The sequence below is a fragment of the Myotis nattereri genome (assembly GCF_964212035.1).
Source record: "Myotis nattereri genome assembly, chromosome: 4".
Taxonomy (NCBI): domain Eukaryota; kingdom Metazoa; phylum Chordata; class Mammalia; order Chiroptera; family Vespertilionidae; genus Myotis; species Myotis nattereri.
Window position 1 is genome coordinate 99,396,472 of NC_138079.1, and position 19,752 is coordinate 99,416,223.

General features: G+C 49.7%; 1 protein-coding gene across 1 annotated transcript in view; it reads left to right on the forward strand.

Annotated features, from left to right (window-relative positions):
* LOC308518239 (coronin-7) overlaps positions 1-19,752 on the forward strand; it is a 57,611-nt gene that overhangs the window by 7,388 nt on the left and 30,471 nt on the right. Inside the window, exons 4-8 of the mRNA XM_081089860.1 lie at positions 125-195; positions 684-867; positions 2,599-2,675; positions 12,847-12,897; positions 19,452-19,538. Of these exons, the coding sequence (XP_080945986.1) occupies positions 125-195; positions 684-867; positions 2,599-2,675; positions 12,847-12,897; positions 19,452-19,538 (470 nt within the window). The remainder of the gene's footprint in view (positions 1-124; positions 196-683; positions 868-2,598; positions 2,676-12,846; positions 12,898-19,451; positions 19,539-19,752) is intronic.

Genomic DNA, 19,752 nt, shown 5'->3' on the forward strand with positions numbered 1-19,752 from the left:
AGAGATGTCACCTCTGAAGCCCTGGGCTCTGATTCCAGGCCTTGGGAAAAGAGCATGTTGGGCTGGAAACAGGATGTTCTGGCGGGTTCTTGTTGGGCCTGAGTCAACCATTCCTCTCCCGCAGACCTGATCACGGACTTGGACTTCTCTCCCTTTGATGACTTTCTCCTGGCCACAGGCTCAGCAGATAGGACGGTGAGTGGAACCATTAGAAGAGCTACTCAATGCCTCACCTACTCCTATTTGGGGCCTTCTGAACCCCCTGAGCCTCAGGCCCTGCTCCTTCCTAGTCCAACCCCTCCCACTACCCCTTCAGCTCCTCCTCGGATTTGCAGGGCTAGGCCAGCCCAGACTTTCTTAGTTCCTTAACTCACACCAACTCCCACATACTCCTGTGCACTTGCCGGACGGAGCCCTGCCTATGATGTACTGTCCTATGGCTTGACTCCTACTAAAGACATCAGGGCTGGGGTAGTGTGGGAGGCTCAGAAGAGATGGATCAGAACCCCTGATTTCCCTGCTCCCATTTCCCCCCAGCCTTTAACGACACTCATGATCCTGAGCCAGGTCTTCCTCCTTTTCCCAACACAGACACACAGCCTCATGCCCAAGCATGACCCCTGGAGTTGGGGGCAGTGAGGACCCTCCCTTTCCTGGGCTCACAAACTTATTCTTTCCCGCAGATGAAACTATGGAGACTGCCAGCCTCTGGCCAGGCGCTGCCCCCGGGACCTGGGCTGGTGCTGGGCCCCGAGGACACTCGGGTAGAGGTGCTGCAGTTCCACCCCACTGTGGATGGCATCCTGGTGAGCACGGCAGGCACAGCCGTGAAGGTCTGGGATGTGGCTAAGCAGCAACCCCTAACAGGTATGAGCCACACTAGCCACGTCACTTTCTGGGCAGCCCCCTTCTGGAAAATGTTCTGTTTCTTTGTTTATGTGTTTGATATCTTGAGTTGTAAAGTAAGTATCAAAAACTCACTTGTACATAGTATAAAACCAAGTCTTATGAACACCCCACCATCTCCATTTCCTGTGGCACCTGTTTTAATTACAGCTGTTGTTTCTACTTTATCCTCCACATGTCTAAATAACTTTCTTATACTGTTCTTTCTTGAGTTGTATGTCATTTCAGTTTTGAAAACAATCTATTGACTTCTACCCATGAGATGAGAATTTGCTCTCTTATAGTCCCAACCCATCCCTGCCTTGCCATGTTTTTTCTTCCTCTCATCTTCCCAATATAGATTGACCTTGTCTGTATGGGCTTCTATAACAAAATCCCATGGACTGGGTGGTTTATAAACAGTAGAAATTCACTTCTCACAGTTCTAGAGGCTGGGAGTCCAAAATCAAGGTGCCAGCCGATTTGGTGTCTGATGAGAATCTACTTCCTGATTCATCGTCAGCCATCTTATTCCTTGTGTCTTCACATGGTGGAAGAGGGGAGGGAGCTCTCTTTTATAAACGTATTAATGCCATTCATGGATGCCTCCCCCCTCATGATCTAATCACCTCCCAAAGGCTCCCACCTCCAAATTTCATCACAATGAGGGTTAGGTTTCAACATGTGAAATGTGGAGGGGACACAGACATCCAGAGCATGATAACAACTTTGAGCCAGACACCTCAGTATTTGACTTGTTATGACCTTGCAGTATGAACCTCAGCTGAGCCCAAGTGTTTTTTTGTGGTAGTGTCACTGAGTCCGTTTTGCAGAGTCCTTCCTTTTTAGGGGAAAGACACAAGGCTCAGCTCTGGCCAGCTCGATCAGTTAGTTAGAATGTCATCCACATACACCAAGGTTGCGGGTTTAATCTGTTCAGGGCACATAAAAGCCTCAGTCAATGAAGGTATAAATAAGTGGAACAACAAATTGATATTTCTCTTTCTCCCTTCCTCTCTAGAATCAATAAATCAAACACATACAAACACATACACAAGGCTCAGAGAGTTGATGTACAAACTGGCACCCCAGAGCTGTGCAGTGTCCAGGATACACCAAGCTCACAGTGGGGCTGAGGCCAAGGGTCATTAGTAGCATAACTAGGAGTCTCAGGATTCCTCTCCTGACAGCATTAGTCAGTGCCCACCATGGAGGCATCTTGTGCCACAAGGAATGGAAAGTACAAGGTGCAGGCTTGCCCCCAAAGAGTTCCTGGCACAGTTGAAGAGACCAGCCTGACCCTTGAAGCAGAGGTGAAGGTCACTAGGCAGATGTCATTAGGGAATCACCCCACCTGTAACTATCATCTCAAGCCCTTATCACGTGCCCAGCACTGTGCTGAGAGTTTAATTATTCCTTAGCACAACACAGCAGTTCCATGAGGGTGGGGTGCAGGAAACCTTGGAAGGTTTCAGAGTAGGAGCATGGCCTGACCATGGTAGGGCTGAGGAAGGAGCCCCTGGATATAGTACAGAATATCTGGAAGGAGCTGCTGCCCTTGTTCCTCCCACCTGAGAAGGGACTCTGGCAGTTGCGGCCTTCACCCCAGAGAGTTAACTCCAACTAGGCCCATCTACTTCCCTGTGTTCTCATTGCCCAGGGCAGGGTGTGGGGACCCTGCTGCCCCTCTTGACCTTGGCTGCTTCTCTGCAGAGCTGGCAGCCCACAGGGACCTGGTGCAGGGTGCTGTCTGGAGCCGAGATGGAGCCCTGGTGAGCACAACATGCAAGGTAAGCAGGTGGGAGGTGAGGCTCAAGTCAGTGCCTGTGGTGGGCCTGAGGCATGCCCTCTTCCTCTCAGGGCCATGGTGTCATGGAGTATACATTGTAGGCTGTATTTGTCAGGCTGGGTGGTATTTATGGGGTAGAAGGCACATGAGCCCCTCCCTCACTTCAGCTGGCCTCCCACCTCAGGCTCACACCTACATCTGCAAACACCTATCCCACCTTGGTACCAGGGCCTGGGGTCCCTATTAGATGAGGGCCCAAGTAAAGCCCCACTCTGGCCCTGCTGGGCTCTGGTTTGTGCCATTTGGCTCCCATCACCAACTTCAGGCAGCCTCACCTGCCTGCCTATCTGCTTTGTCCGAACTTTTAGGAGAATTCAGACTCAGGATGCTGTGTCAACCCTTATACCCAGTATGCAGTTCTCGTAGTCCTCGCTGACACCAGGCCCCATGCTTGCCCAGTCCTGTGGGGGTAGGGGCAGCCATTGTGGATTAGGGAGTCAGAAAGATCTGTAATAATAAAAGCATAACATGCAAATTAGACCAGACATCTTTCTGGACAACCTTCGGATGAAGCAGGGGCTGCAAAGGCCTCCATGGCGGGGTGAGGGGGGTGGGGGTGGGGCAGAGTCCCTTGCATGAATTTCATGCATCAGGCCTCTAGTTAAACAATAACTGACCTGTGAAATGGGATCTGAGTGAGAGACATGAAGTGCTTTAAGCTGGTCAGAGGAGCCGGGAAGGCTTGGCCATAGACAGTGGACTTGGGTACAGGCTCTGAAGAAAGGGTTAATGACATGAGACATAGAGAGGTTCTGGGAACTGCAGGTTTGGGTGCAGGGGCCAGGGCAGGGCTGTGTACAGAGAGCAGAGTCGAGTGCACAAGGGTTGTGCTTGTTATTGTAGAAACAACCAGAAAACACTGGAGTGATTAAAGCCAGAAGAGGGGCAGCCTATAGTGTGAAGTGAACAGATTTGCATTTTGAAAACTCCCCAGCTGCCTTGTGGACAGAGCATTGCAGGGCCTATATCCAAAAGTAAAGGTGCTACAGCTTCTGGGGGAGGGTAGGAGTGTCCTCAGCCAGGGGTGGTACAGAGGGGCAGACTTGGGGATGACAGCTGTGGGTTGGTGAGGGGCTGGATGTGAGGAGTGGACGGTTATGATGCTGGCTTCTGGGTATTGGCTATAGGCCTGTTGGGTTTGTGTTGCCTGGGACATTCAAGCAGAGATATCTTTTGAGTTCATGGATTAGGGCTCTGGGCAGCAAGCTGAGCTGAAGATAGAAGGGTGGGCACTATCTGTTTATGTGGTAGAGTCTGTAAAGAGGTGAAGGACACTCACTTGTTGGATTTGGGGACATGGGTGACCTTCAGGACCTTTTGGAGTATATTGTGGCCTAAAGCCACATGTGAAGAATGGGAGGAAGGCAAGGAAAAGCCTGCAAGGGCAGTTGTGGGAAGTGTGGCAGGGATAGGGAATGGGGGACAGGAGCTAGTCGGGAGGGAGTATGCAGGTAAGGACACCTCTGAAGGAGAAAATGTGTCTGCATACTTGGTGGAATCTATTTCCGTTTCTACTATTTTCTTCCACCTTCTTGGAGGCCCCATTTCCTGGTTTTTTAAAACATTTTTTAAAACTGAATTTATTTGTGTGGCATCCTATATAATAATGCAAATTGATCATCACACCCTCACACAAGATGGCTGCCACAAGATGGCTGGCAGGGGAGGGCAGTTGTGGGTGACCAGGCTAGCAGGGGCGGGCAGTTGGGGGCGATCGGGCCAACAGGGGAGAGCAGATAGGGGTGACCAGACCGGCAGGGGAGGGCAGTTGGGGGTGACCAGGCCGGCAGGGGAGGGCACTTGGAGGCGACCGGGCTGGCAGGGGAGGGCAGTTAGGGGTGACCAGGCATGCAGGGGAGGACAGTTGGGGGTGACCAGGCTGGCAGGGGAGGGCAGTTGGGGGCAACCAGGCCAGCAGGGGAGGGCAGTTGGGGGCGATCAGGATGGCAGGGGAGTGGTTAGGGGGTGATCAGGCTGGCAGGCAGAAGCGGTTAGGGGCAGGCAGGCCAGCAGTTGGGAGCCAGCAGTCTTGGATTGTGAGAGGGATGTCTGACTGCCGGTTTAGGCCTGATCCCTGGGGGGTCCCAGATTGGAGAGGGTGAAGGCTCAGCTGAGTCCCTTTCCCCCCCTCCAGTGCATGAATTTTGTGCACCAGGCTTCTGGTCTATATATATAAAAGCCTAAGTGACCATCTGACCAGTAGCTATGATGCACACTGACCACCAGGGGGCAGATGCTCAACGCAGGAGCTGCCAAGCTACAGTGACTTGGCAGCTGTGGTTCTCGGGTGACACACCTGGAACCATAGAGGAGGGAGCCAGGAGAACTGCCCTCTCACAATCTGGGATGCCTCAGGGGATGCCGGAGAGCTGGTTTTGGCCTGATCCCTATAGGCCAGGCCAAGGGACCCCACCAGTACACGAATCCGTGCACTGGGCCTCTAGTTGGTTAATAAATTACTTAGGTTTCAGGTGTTACAATTCTGTGATACATTATTCATGTATTGTGTATTCACCATCCCAAGTCACGTCTCCTTCCATCACCTTTTATCCCCACTTTACCCTTGTCAACCTCCCACCACTCCCCTTTCCCTCTGGTAATTACCATGCTGTTGTCTGTGTCTATGAGGTTGTTTCTTTTTGTTTTTTTGTTTTGTTGATTGCTTAATCCCTTCACCCTTTTCACCTAAACCCCTCTCCTCTGACACCTGTCAGTTATCTGTATTTATGAGTCTGTTTCTATTTTGTTTGTTTGTTTATTTTGTTCATTAGATTCCACATATATCATATGATACTTGTCTTTCTCTGTCTGGCTTATTTTACTTACCTATTTCCTAGTCTTTATTAACTTTTCCCCTCATTTGGTTCATTAAACAATAGGTTCCAGACATTGGCCTGAGCTTTGGGTGTCAGGAGGTAAATAAGACTGGGCTATTGGCCCCTAAGAAGCTGCTGCTCGAGGACAAGGTGGTCATGTGGCAACCGTTGCTCAGGCTAAAGGCTGGTGAGCATGACTTTCAAAGGGACAGTGAGGTCAGGGCTGGTCCTCTGGTAGGAGCCCTCACTGAGGAAGGGACAGGCATCTAAGGCAGGGGAACCGGCCTGTCAGAGTCCTACGTTTAGGCTGTGAACTCCGCCTCCAATGAGAAACCCTCTCTGTCCTGTGTTTCCTTGACGTGTGAGAGACAAGCACAGAATGAGAGAAAGGGAGAGGGAGGGAGGGATGGAGGAAGCTGGAAGATGTTTCCCATCAAAGCCTCCCCCCTCTCAGCACCATCTCCCTGCTGGTGAGGAAACCTCCCTGATGCCTGGCCTGACTCCCATCCTACCATGGAGCGGCTCTTCTTCTCAGGGCCTGTGATTCCCCTGCTAGGCCTGGGCCCAACTCCACCAAAGTCCTTTCCTGTCCCCCTCCCAGCTTCTCCAGGCAGCCACTAGGGGGTGCACCTGCCTCATGGATAGTTCCCCAACTCTGCTACTGTGAGCCCAGAGGACATGCTGTCCCCCACAGCCTAAGCCACCCCCTCTGTCCATCCGTCCCGTAGACCTCCATCAGCACAAGACCAGCCTCCAGTGTCCAGCCTGAGCCCTGGTTAGATGGCCCAACTACCTTTAGGGACTGCTCACGTACCAAGACTGTTACTGACTTGTGAGAGGCACTGCCATTGTCCTCATCCTACCAAGGGCTCTGGGTTTGCCCAGATCACAGAGCACCTGAGTGGTGGAGTTGGTGTTTGAATCCAGGTTGCTGGCTCTCCACAGTGGCTCTGCCACTCAGGTGTGAGTTGCTCCTGCTGCCAGGAGGGGATCTCTCTTGCTTGGCATTTCTTTGTCTCTCCCTATCCTCTGTCTCTTGCTTCCCTGTCTCTATCCCTTGTTATCTTTTCTCTGTCTATAGTTGTCCTCTTTCTATTGTTCTGTCTCTCCCTGTCTCTCTCTGTCTCCTGTGTCTCTCTGTTCCCTTTCTGTCTCTCTTTGTCTCTTGTCTCTCTGCCTCTCTCTGTCTTCTCACTTCTCTCTCTCACTGTTCTTTCTGCCTGTCTCTGTCCCTCAATGTCCTTGGCTGTCTGATCTCTGTCTCTAAATGACATCCTGAACATGAGGCTTTGGAGTGGAGTGGTGCTTTAGAGCTAATCTTGGACTGTGTGTGGTGTCCGCCTGACACATAGCAAGTGCTCACTAAACTAGCAGGGAAAGCTTTGCCAGGAGTGACCCAAAGAACCCTGGGAACCTGCTGAGGTGTGTCAGGAAAGCCTGGGACGGTCCGCCAAGGGAGGTGTGGCTTTCCAGGCCATCTCTGAGCTGGCCCCTCCCTTGTTCAGCTGCCCCTTTATTCCTGCCACTCACTTTCTTCACATGGCAATCTCTTCCCCTCCACATCACATGCCAGCAAGCTCATGTCTCCACATCTTTTTTCATGCTTTTTCCCCCCTTAAATATATTTTTATTGATTTCAGAAAGGGAGAGTGAGGGAAAGAGATAAGAACACCAATGATGAGCCCTAGCTGGTTTTGCTCAGTGGTTAGAGCATTGGCCTGCAGACTGAAGGGTCTCAGGTTCGATTCTGGTCAAAGGCACATGCCCAGGTTTCGGTCTTGATCCCCAGTAGGGGGCGTGCAGGAGGCAGCTGATCAATGATTCTCTCTCATTATTGGTGTTTCTTTTTCTTCCCTTTTTATTTATTTTTATTTTTTTAAATATATTTCATTGATTTTTTTTACAGAGAGGAAGAGAGAGGGATATAGAGTTAGAAACATCTATGAGAGAGAAACATCAATCAGCTGCCTCCTGCACACTTCCTACTGGGGATGTGCCCGCAACCAAGGTACATGCCCTTGACCGGAATCGAACCTGGGACCTTTCAGTCTGCAGGCTGACGCTCTATCCACTGAGCCAAACCAGTTAGGGCTTTTTCCTTAAAAAAAAAAAAAATTACTGATTTCAGAGAGGAAGGGAGAGGGAGAGTTAGAAACATTAATGATGAGAATGGGTTTTGACAAATGCATAATGCCATGTATTCACCATTATAGTATCATACAGAATACTTTTACCAACCTAAAAGGCCCTGCGCTTCACCTATTCATCCCTCCCTCGTTGTCCCCAAACCACTGGCAACCACTGATCTTTTTGCTATCTTTTTCAGATTTGCCTTTTCCCAAATGCCATAAAATTGGAGTCATACAATGTGTAGCCTTTCCACATTGGCGTCTTTCACTTAGTAATATATATTTTTGGTTTCTCCATGTCTTTTTGTGCACTGATAGCTATTTTTTAAAATTATGGTAAAAACACATATAAAACTTAGCATCTTAACCATTTTTAAGTATACAGTTCAGTAATGTTAAGCATTTTTACATTGTTGTGAAACAGGTTTTCAGAACTTTTTCATCTGTAGAACTGAAATTCTACACCCATGAAGCAACTTTTCTTTGCCCCTCCCCCAGCCCCTGGCAACCACCATTCTAATTTCTTTATGTCTATGAATTTGACTACTTTAGATACTGCATATGAGTGGAATCATACAGTATTTGTCTTTTTGTGATTAGCTTATTTCATTTAGTGTAATGTCCTCAAGATTCATCCATGTAGCATGTGACAGGATTTTCTTCCCTTTTGAGACTGAATAATATTCCATTGTATGTATATACCACATTTTGTTTCTTCATCCATCCATAATGGACACTTGGGTTGCTTCCATGTTTAGTTTAGCTACTGTGAATAATGCTGCTTTGAATGTGGGTATGCAAATATCTCTTTGTGACCTTGTTTCCAATTCTTTCTTTTTTTTAAAAAAAATACTAGAGGCCTGGTGCATGAAATTCATGCACGGGGGGGGGGGGTCCCCTCAGCCCAGCCTGCACCCTCTCCAGTCCGGGACCCCCCAGGGGATGTCCGACTGCCAGTTTGGATCGGGCCTAAACTGGCAGTTGGACATCCTTCGCACAATCCAGGATGCTGGCTCCTAACTGCTCACCTGCCTGCTGCCTGATTGCCCCTAACTTCCCCCCTTGCCAGCCTGGTCGCCCCCAACTGCCCCCCCCCAATGCTGGCCTGGTCACCCCCAACTGCCCCCCAGCCCTGTGGGCCTGGTCGCCCTCAACTGCCCCCTCTGCTGGCCTGGTTACCCCTAACTACTCCCCCTGCCAGCCTGGTCACTCCCAACTGCCCCCCTGCCGGCCTGGTTGCCCCCTACTGCCCCCCCTGCTGGCCTGGTTGCCCCACGCAGCCTGCTGTTGAGTCATTTGGTTGCCCCTCACTAACCCCCCCTGCTGGCCTGGTCGCCCCACGCAGCCTGCTTTCAGTCGTTACTGTGATGGTGTCCTGGACAATTTGCATATTCCTCTTATTAGTATAGATATTTTTATTGATTTCAGAGAGGAAGGGAGAGGGAGATGGAAACATCAATGATGAAAGAGAATCATTGATTGGCTGCCTCCTACACACCCCCTACTGGGGATCAAGCCCGCAACCCTGGCATGTGCCCTTGACTGGAATCGAACCCGGACCCTTCAGTCTGCAGGCTGACGCTCCATCCACTGAGCCAAATCAGTTAGGGCTCCAATTCTTTTTGGTATGTACTCTAAAGTGAAATTGCTGGATCATATGATAATTCTATTTTTACTTTTTTGAGGAACTACCACACTATTTTCCTAGTGGCTTTACTATTTTACATTCCCACCAACAGTACCCAAGTGTTCTGATTTTGCCTCATTCCCACCAACACTTGTTATTTTCTGGATTTTTGATAGTTATCATCCTAATGGGTGTGAGATAATATCTCATTGTGGTGTTGATAAGCATTTATCTGAAGATTAGTAATGTTGAATATCTTTTCATGTTTTTTGACCATTTGTATAACTTTGAAGATAGGTCTATTTAAATCCTTCGCTTATGTTTTAATTGGGTTATTTGATGTTTTTGTTGTGGAGTCGTATGAGCTCTTTATATTTTCTGGATATTAACCCCTTATCAGATATATGATTTGCAGATGTTTTCTTCCATTCCATAGGTTCTTTTACTCTGTTGTGTTCTTTGATTATAACAAAAGTTAAGCTTGATGTAGTACCACTTGCCTATTTTTACTTTTGTTCCCTATGCTTTGGTATTATATCTAAAAAGTCATTATCAAGTCCAACATCATGGAGCTTTTCCCCTATGTTTTCTTCTAGGAGTTTTATGGTTTGGGCTATTAGCTGTTTCTTGTTATCACTGAATGATATTCCATTATGTGAATGCACCACAATGTATTTATTCACCTACTGGGGATATCTTGGTTGCTTTCAGTTTTTTTGCAGTTATGATTAAAGTTGCTATAAACATTTATATGGACTTGAGTTTTAACTCATCTGGGTAAATACTTTAAGAGACAATTGCTGTATCATATGGTAAGAATTTTCTTTGCTTTGTAAGAAACTGCCAAACTGGCTTCCAAAGTGTCTGCATGATTTTGCATTTCTATCAGCAGCAAATGAGAGTTCCTGTTGCTCCACACCCTTGTTAGCATTTGGTATCTTCATTTTTGTTTTTATTTTTAGCTATTCTAATAGGTGTGTAATTGTAACACATTGTTGTTTATTTATTTATTTATTTATTTATATTTTATTGATTTTTTACAGAGAGGAAGGGAGAGAGATAGAGAGTTAGAAAGATCGATGAGAGAGAAACATCGATCAGCTGCCTCCTGCACATCTCCCACTGGGGATGTGCCCGCAACCAGGGTACATGCCCTTGACCGGAATCGAACCTGGGACCCTTCAGTCCGCAGGCCGACGCTCTATCCACTGAGCCAAACCGGTTTCGGCTGTTGTTTAAATTTACAGTTCTCTAATGAGATGTGATGTTAAGCATTTTTAAAAATATATTTTTACTGATTTCAGAAAAGAAGGGAGAGGGAGAGAGAGAAACATCAATGATGAGAGACTCATTGAATGGCTGCCTCCTGCACGCCCCCTACTCGGGGTGGGGGGATCAAGCCCGCAACCCAGGCATGTGCCCTTGGCCAGAATCGAACCCGGGACCCTTTAGTCCACAGACCAACGCTCTATCCACTGAGCCAAACCGGCTAGGTTGAGTTAATTTTTATTAAAGGTGTAGTCTAAGTCTAGATGTATTTTTTTGCATGTGATGTCTAATTGTTCTAGTAACATTTGTTGAAAAAACTATTGTCTTTGCTCCTTTGTCAAAGATCAGTTGACTATATGGGATCTATTTCTGGGCTTTCTTTTCTACTCATTTAATTTGTTTAGTCTATTTTTAGGCCAATGCCACATTGTCTTGATTGCTTTTGCTTTAGAGCAAATTCAGGTAGCATCAATTCTCTAACTTTGTTCTTCTTCTTTAATATTAAGTTGACTATTGTGAGTCTTTTGTCTGTCCATATAAACTTTAGAATCAGTTTGTTAATACCCACAATATAACTTGGAATTTTCACTGGGAATGCATTGAATCTGTAGTTTAAGTTGGGAAGAACTAACATCTTGATAACATTGAGTCTTCCTGTTCATGAACATGGACTATCTCTCTCTCCATTTATTTAGTTATTTGATTTTTTCATGAGCGTTCTATGGTATTCCTCATAGAGATCCTGTACATATTTTGTTAGGTTGATAGCTAAGTATTTCACTATTTTGAGTGCTATTGTAAATGGTATTGTGCTTTTAATTTCAAATTCCAGTTGTTCATTGCAGGTTCATTGTTGTTCAAAATATCAAAGTGTGAATCCATAGTGATTGAAACAAAGTGGAACCATCCCAAAATTTAAAAAGGAAAAGCTGCCCTGACCGGTTTGCCTCAGTGGATAGAGCGTCGGCCTGCGGACTGAATGGTCTCAGGTTCGATTCTGGTCAAGGGCATGTACCTTGGTTGCGGGCACATCCCCAGTAGGGAGTGTGCAGGAAGCAGCTGAATCGATGTTTCTCTCTCGTCGATGTTTCTAACTCTCTATCCCTCTCCTCCCTTCCTCTGTAAAAAAATCAATAAAATATATTTTAAAAAATAAAAAGGAAAAGGAAAAGCTAATCAATCCCCACATCCCCCAGCCCTGGTACCCATCTTTAACACATGGCTTGTACTAGTCGACATCTTTCTCCTTGCTCAGCAAACTTGCAAAACCTATAAATACATGATTAGACAAATAGCGGATTTTGTTTCTTTTTACCAAGTAGGATTGCACCATGCCATGTTATTCTTCATCTTCCTTTTAGCACTTAAGAATTTATCATGAATACCCCAGCCAGATAGCTCAGTGATTGGAGAATTGTCCTGTTCACCAAAAAAGTTGTAGATTGGATGCCCTGACAGAGCACATACCTGAGTTGCAGGTTCGATCCTGGCCAAGGGCGCATACGGGAGGCAGCTGATCGATGTTTCTCTCTCATATCAGTACTTCTCTTCTTCCCTCCCTTCCTCTCTCTCTCTCAAATCAATTAAAAAATAAAGAACTTGTCATGGCCAAGCCTGCAAATAATGGATTCAGATTCTGCCCCCTCTCTCCCAGTTCTTTATGCACATATGTTTATGTATGCACACACACAGATATAAAGTCCTTATATAGATATAGGCATTTTCTTTTTTTCCTTTTTGTCTGTTCCTATTGCCATCTTGGGGTAATCTGGAACTGTGTGCTAAGTGATGGCTAAGATGTGTAAGCTCATCATCTTGGTTAGACATCAAATTTTTTAAGTGTAGAAATGACATTGTCCCGTGAGCCCCTCTGGGCCAGCACAGGGCTGGACACACGTGTATTAGCTGGTAGCCTAGAGTTTTGTTTTGGGTTTCAGTTTCTCCATCAGTGAAGGGGTCATGGTGATAACACTGCCTCACGAGGTGGTTGGAAAGATGGGGCGAGATCCTGCATGTAACATGCCTGATACTTAGGAAATGTGAACTCTTGTCAGTGAGTTCTCTATTGTGAGTGACTAAGGCAGGAAAAGGAGCCTGTCCCCTGTGGTGAGAAGGAGGAACCAGCCTGGGGAGGGGTCTCCTGGTGCTGAACACCAGCCCTGTATACTGAGGAGTGGGACCATCAGAGCCTGGGATCCAGGAGACAGGCTGGCCCCCAGGGACCCAGCCCACCCTAATTGCACTCTTGTTGCCTCCTCTTTGCTTTTACAGGACAAGCAGCTGAGGATCTTTGACCCCAGAGCAAAGCCTGAGGCCTCCCAGGTGAGTTGTGTGGGCAGCAGGGCTTGGTTGAGGCCCAGTGGCTCCAATATGAACAGGCAGGGGCAGGTTCAGCCTCCTGGTTGACAGATTCTGCCACACCCCGTGCCCCTGGCCAAGGCCTATTGGGTGGGTGTGGGTCACCTAAGAAGTGGGCTCCAGCTCTTTCCAAGAAGCATATTCTGGGTCCTGGGAGGGTCTGGCTTTGATCTCAGGGTGGGGCACAGCCGGGCTTGCCCACAGCCCTTCACTGGAGGTGTCCTGTGGCTTCAGGAAACTAATTTGAGATTCCAGCTTCCCCTCCTTTAAGACCCTCATTCCCACCCACCCTTCCTGGCATGGCCAGCAGGGGCTAGCCACAGAGGAACCAAAAGACACAGTGCTGCCTTCTGCAACCCTCCAGTCTCATAGTAGGCAGACTCTAAGTCTTTGTCCAGGGTCTGTGGGCTGTGCTGGGGGTCCTGCCTGATCTGAGGGACACAGTAATGAGCTTGTTTGGTTTTGTTTATTGTGAGTGAGGTGTGTATGGCCCTATGAGTTCTGAGTGAGAAGGCTGACCCCTGGGTTCATGCTATAGGCATTGAGCCACTTAAGAGTCATTCCTTCATTCTATAGCAGCTTGGTGCCAAGCTTGGAATGTTCTGTGGTGAACAAGACAGACACATGGGGTACTTTCCAAGGGGTTTTTCTTGCTGAGGCAGTTTAGTGCTTCCCTGAGGAGATGGCTCGGAGCTGAGGCCTGAGTGTTGCAAAGGAGACAGCCAGAGGTGGGATGAGCTTGCTCCAGGAGTGAGTGCCACAGAGGAGAGCCAGGGCCCATGGTGAAGGGCCTCTCACCTTTGCTGTAGGAAGCCACTAGAGCGTTTTAAGCATCAATGAGCAGATTTACATTTTGTAAAAGATTTTTAAAAAAGAGATGAGGGGGTTTGCACTTTTTAAAGGATTTTTCTAGAACCTGAGGAGACTTCTTCCCTGGGAAAGGTGAAGTTTAAGGCCCTGTTGCTAGCTCGGGAGAAACTCCCAGCGAAGCCCCGGTGTCATCACAGATGTCCTGGTCTCCATTTCTAGAGCTTATTTCCCCACCTAGGTAGAGGAAGGGATAATCCACCAGCTTAAACCCAACCAGCAGTAGTTAGGGGCCCTGGCAACCCCCTCCCACCCCCCTGCACACACACACATAGGTGTGCCTACACAATCCCCCTCATTAGCCATTTGCAACTTTTTGCCCAAGACTGTCCAGTCAGTTCCACTTCTGGCTGGCTGAAGACCAAAAGGAGGCTCTGCCCTGACAGGTGAACCAAGCTGGGCAGGAGTGGTTTTAGCACTCCCCTCCCCCAGGCCGTACCTCTGTGGCTGGTGGCGATGGCTGAATCTGAATGTTAGGGCAGTGAGGGTGTGAGCAGTGAGCTTCACTGTAGCTTTCTGTGGCTAGTCTCCAAGCTTTTGCCTGGAAAGGGGGTCCCAGGCTCAGCTTGAAAGAGGGAATCTGAAGCCCTGTTCCCCCAGCTTTCTCAGGTTGCCCTCTGCTACCCAAGGCTTTGGGGAACAGTGTGTGGCACCTCCATTCCTGCCCTGACTGGGCATTGCCAGCTTCCCTGGCCTGAATGTTTTCTTCCTTTTCTTCGTTTTCCTCCTCTTTTTCCTCCTCCTCCTCTCCTTCTCATCCTTCTCCAGCAAGGAGGGGATGGTAATGGTGCTGAGGAAGAGATTCAGTGGCTGTTGTCCAAGGGGTCCGAGTGCCTAGAAGAGGGAGGGAGAAGATCTGGTTTTGGAGGGAGCCCCCCTAAAGGGGCTTCTCAGTGAGGAGACCTGGGAAGAGCGTGGGTGGCTCCCACCCACTCCCTGCTGCTGGGACAGTGCCTGTGCTGGTGTGGGGGCAGTGAGCCTGGAATGCTGCCTGTGCATGGCCCTGCCCCCCTACTTCCGCCCAGGGCATCTGGCCCACACCTGGCTTCTATTAGGAAAACCGCTGCTGGCGGCCAGGGTTGGTGTGAGCCGAGGGGCCAGCTCCAGGGATAGGCCTTCTGGGAACACCATCTCCTGAGATCCTCTTTCCCCACTAGAGGGGAGCGTTTGCTGGAGGAGGGGTCAAGGAAAGAAATGTTGCCCTTGGTCCAACTTCTGTCCTCCCTGCTCCAGTGGCTGTCCGTCCCCACAGCCTGGAGGCTGGTTGGGGAGGCCTGGGAGTCCTTCCTCCGCTGCCTTTTTTACCCTGTATCTGACATGGAGTAGGGGATGCTTGGGCAGCTCCCTCCTATTAGCATGCCCTGCTTTGTTTTTAGATTACACTTATGTCCCAGGCCCTTGGCATGAGCCACCTCCTTCCACCCACCACCGCCTTCCACCATTATGACTGGCCTATGAAGTCTGCCCTTTGATCATTTCTGCCCCAAGATCACACAGCTGAGTAGCAGAGGCAGGTGTGGTCTGGGAGCCCCTGGACCCCTCTGCTGTCCCTTCCCTATACCAGAGCCCAGGTGGGGGTGTCTGAGTCCCTGAAACCATGGGTGTGCCATGGAAAGTATCAGCCCATAGCTGAGGGGGTGTCCAGGGAGTAGTGAGGCTTTAGTACCCTGTCAGGGGCAGGAGTGAGGCTGGGACAAGCCTTCTAACCTCTGGTGTGGGCAGGTGGACCTGTACCTTCTGAGCACCCTTGTGTGTTGGACAGGCCTGGGGGGAAGGGCACCTGGAGCCCAATACTGAGTCTAGCTGAGAAAGGAGCATGGGTGAATGGGGTGGGTGTCTTACCATTGGAGAAGGTCCTCTCACTTGAGGAGGGAGCGCAGGTCAACTCCAGCTGCCCTGCCCCATATAGGAAGTGTTGCTATGGCAGCAGAGGAGGGATTTGGCTGCATTGCAGCCAGAATGCTATGCTCCTGGTGCCCCTCTGCTGGGCAAGTACTATTGCCTGATCTCAGCCCTTCCTTTTCTCTTATGGAGCCATGGGTGAGTGAGACATGGGGGAAGGGGGACTTCTCCACAAGCAGGGTACCCTGCTGGCTGTTCACTGTGAGAGGAAAACCCCCAAGGCCTGGCCTGCAGGTTTGGAATTACCACCAGTGGCTTCCCCTGGGTCTCCTTTTATAGGGCTGGAGCTTGGGTTAGCAGGATGCCTGGGTCCTAGCTGCAGCCTCCCTGCTGCCCCAGGAGAATGAGAATCTGGGGATCTGGAAGAAAAGGCTCCCTTCCCTGAGTCCCACTGAGGTGCTGAAAGAACTTGCTATTTTTTTTTTTTTATTGACCTCAGAGAAGAAGGGAGAGGGAGAAAGAGACAGAAACGTCAGTGATGAGAGAGAATCATCGATTGGCTGCCCCTTGCATGCCCCACACTGGGGACTGAGCCTGCAACCCAGGCTTGTGCCCTGACCAGGAATTGAACCATGACCTCCTGGTTCATAGGTTGACGCTCAACCCCACTGAGTCACGATGGCCGGGTGAACTTGCTATTTTTGAAAATGAAAATCACACCCATTATCAGGAGATAGAGGAGAGGGGAGGGGGTCAGTGGCCTTCCCTTCCCCACCCATGGCCCCTGGGAAGACTGAACTGGGTGTGCCCACCGTGTGCACTCTGGGCTCAGCTTAAGCTCTTACCTTGTCTTCACTTCTTGGTTTGGAGACTAGAAGGTGCAAGTGGAAAGCTGCAGGGCAAGCGGGACTCAGCAGCCCACACTGCCCACCCCAACTGTCTGGGCCTGTTTCCTCCAGTGGGCGTTTGTTCAAGGACATTTGTTGGATATCCAAGGTGGCCCAGACGCAGCCAGGACCCTGGGGTTTTTGTGGCCCAGGCTCTGCTGCCTTCTAGCTGTGGCTCTGTCTCCTCACCTGTCTTCACCTCAGGTTCCTCTTGCATAGATAGAGAGCAATAACCATGGACTTAGCCCACGGGGGTAGGAGGCTCAAATAGCCAACAGGTGACTTGGGGCAGATAGCTCCTGCTCTCTGGGCTTTTGGTTTGTGCATGTGTACATAGGAAGGGAGGAGATACAGGCTAAGGTATGTTCCAACCCCAGCCTGTGCCTCTGAATGAAAAACTACTCCATCACTGCCTGAGGACCTGCTGGCTGGGTGTCACCTCCTCTCCCTTGCTCCCACCCATCCACCCTCTGCACTGGGCCCTTTGCTTTCCTAGGCCCCCTGCACTTCTGGCATGGCTCACATCTGCTGATCCTTCATGTCTTAACTCAAATGTTACCTTAAACCTATTTCTCTCAATTATACTCTTTAAAAAGATACATATACACACACATACACACACACATATTTATTTGTGTGTTGTTTTTTGTTTGTTTTTTCAGAGAAGAATGGAGAGGGAGAGAGAGATAGAAATATCAATAATGAGAGCGAATGATCAGCTGGCTGCCTCCTGCACACCCCTCACTGGGGATTGAGCCTGAAACCTGGGCATGTGACCTGACCGGGAATCCAATCATGACCTCTTGGTTCATAGGTGGATAATCAACCACTGGGCCACACCGGCCGGGCTCAATTATCCTCTTATTGTACTCTGTTGTCATGCTTTAAAATAATGCACATTAGACCTTGAGCACACTTCACCACTATTAACACTCCTTGAAACTACCCTCCAGAGTAGGTCCCACTATGGTGCTCATTTTACAGATAAGGAAACTGAGGCACAGAGACGCTGAGTATCTCATACTGGGATGAGGCTCTCAGTGGCCAGGCAGGGTTTTCACCCAGGCAGTTTGACTCCAAAGTTTGCAACCTTAACTGCCACCTTACCTTTTCATGGCATTTGTAATAGCATATCTATATATATAAAAACCTAAGCAACCATTAGGACTGGTTGACTGAATGATCAGTCGACTGGTTGCTATGACATGCCCTGACCACCAGGGGGCAGACGCTCAACGCAGGAGCTGCCCTCTGGTGGTCAGTGTGTTACCACAGCCAACCTCCTATGGCTGGCCAACCTCCCATGTCCCTCTCCCCAGCGGCCAGCCCTGATCAGCCCCAATTGGGACTGGGCGAGATGGGCCCCGATTGGCCCCAATCACCAGCCAGGCCAAGGGACACCACCCATGCACGAATTTGTGCATTGGGCCTCTAGTGGTGATCCTTTATTTGGTTCACATCTGTCTCCTGACTTGTATATTCTATGAGTTTGGAGATCTTTTCTGTTCACTGACCCAGTACCTACTATAGTGTGCAGCTCAAATGCTTGTATTGAGGAAAAGATTAGCAGTCCTGCTTCACCCAAGTACATGACTGTTCATCTGAGATCTCTTTGGTCCACCACCAGCTCTTAGCATAGTGCGTGTCCTTTGAGAGGCTTCCCATGTCTATTGAATGAACAGTGTTCAGATGCATTGTGAGCCATCTGGTTTGCTGCTTACACATGGGGCTTACACATGGGGTATTTGCATGCTGTTGAGAGGACGAGAGCCCATGTGACACTTCTGACCTACTCTAGGGTGTTGGGGATGGGGCTGACCTTCACCCTGACCCCACAGCTCCTTTTGTGTGGAGAGAGAGGAGTGTGGGTTACTGGTTCTCAGGCTCTAGCTTTGACTTCTCTGTGCCGGCTGTGGCTGGGTGGGAAATAAGCAGTGAGAAAAGCCCCTTGAATGACGCTGAGCTGTTTCCGATGGTCTCCCACGCTGGGGTCTGCCTCTGCGGGCTGGGGAGGGGGCTCTGGGCCAGCTCCTTACAGGCTGCCTCCCTCCCTCATTCATTCCCAAGGAGATCGTGGGAAGCTTGGAGGAAGCTGGCCACAGTTTGGGGTGAGCTATTTTTGGTAACAGGGTCTTTTGTCTCAGGCTCTAGAGGCCAGGGTGACTGGGAGGGAGCTGTTTGCATTTCCTCTGGCCTCTTGGACTCCCCCCCGTCTGGGCCCAGGGGACAGGGTTGCATATGGTATGAACTCAAGCCTCTCCTTCCTGGGTCCCAGTGAGCCTTCCAGCTGGCAGCTCTAGCACCATGGGAGGGCGAAGAGGGGCACCGCTATGCCTCTCCAAGGACATTCCACAGAGCTTGGCACCAGGCCCTCTCCCCGGCCCCCTGGCAGCATCAGGAGGCAGCAGTAATTCTAGTAATCCCTTGATTTGCACAGCGCTTTGCAACAGGCCTGTTTCTCTCAGTTGATCCTCATATAGTCTCAGCTGATCCTCTCCACAGTCCTGGGTAGTAGGCAGCCTGGGCAATATGAGCCCATGCATAAGTGAGAAAAATGAAATTCTGAGAGGGCACACAGGTCCCCAGAACCTGGGGATGGTGACAAGAAGCTGAGTGATACCTCCAGGACACCTGTAGGGGCAATGACATGCTACCCTTCTGAGTCGCTGTAGCAAGGTGGTCCAATAGTGAGGACAGCCTGACAGTTCCCTTACGAGGAGGGAGACTGAGCCCAATCTGGGTGCTGGGTCTTCTCTCCAGGTATAGCACTGCCTTCAGCTGAGGTCCATCCTGTAGTGATATGAGGCTTCCTCAGTCTCTAACCAGCTCCCAAGGGGCCCCGACCTGGCCCCTCCTTTGCTCTGTTGGGCTGTCAGGCTAGTGGCCCTGGGATGGTTCAGTTTTCTCTCCTGCCTCCTGCAGAGCACACAGGCCCATGAGAACAGCAAGGATGGCCGGCTGGTGTGGACAGGCACCCAGGAGCACCTTGTGTCCACTGGATTCAACCAGGTAGGGCTCCTTGAAGGTGAGCAGGGACTCATGCCAAGAGAGCAGGGATGAGGCCCACTGGGAGGCAGGGGCTGCAGGCTAGCTCCAGGCCTGTCCATATATGGCCCTGAGTGCAGCCGGGTCTCAGAGCCCCAGGGGACCAACTACTGCTGAAAACTGGTAGATTCCATTTGTAATAGCTAAGCCTGACCCTGGGAACTGTGGCAGCTCCCCC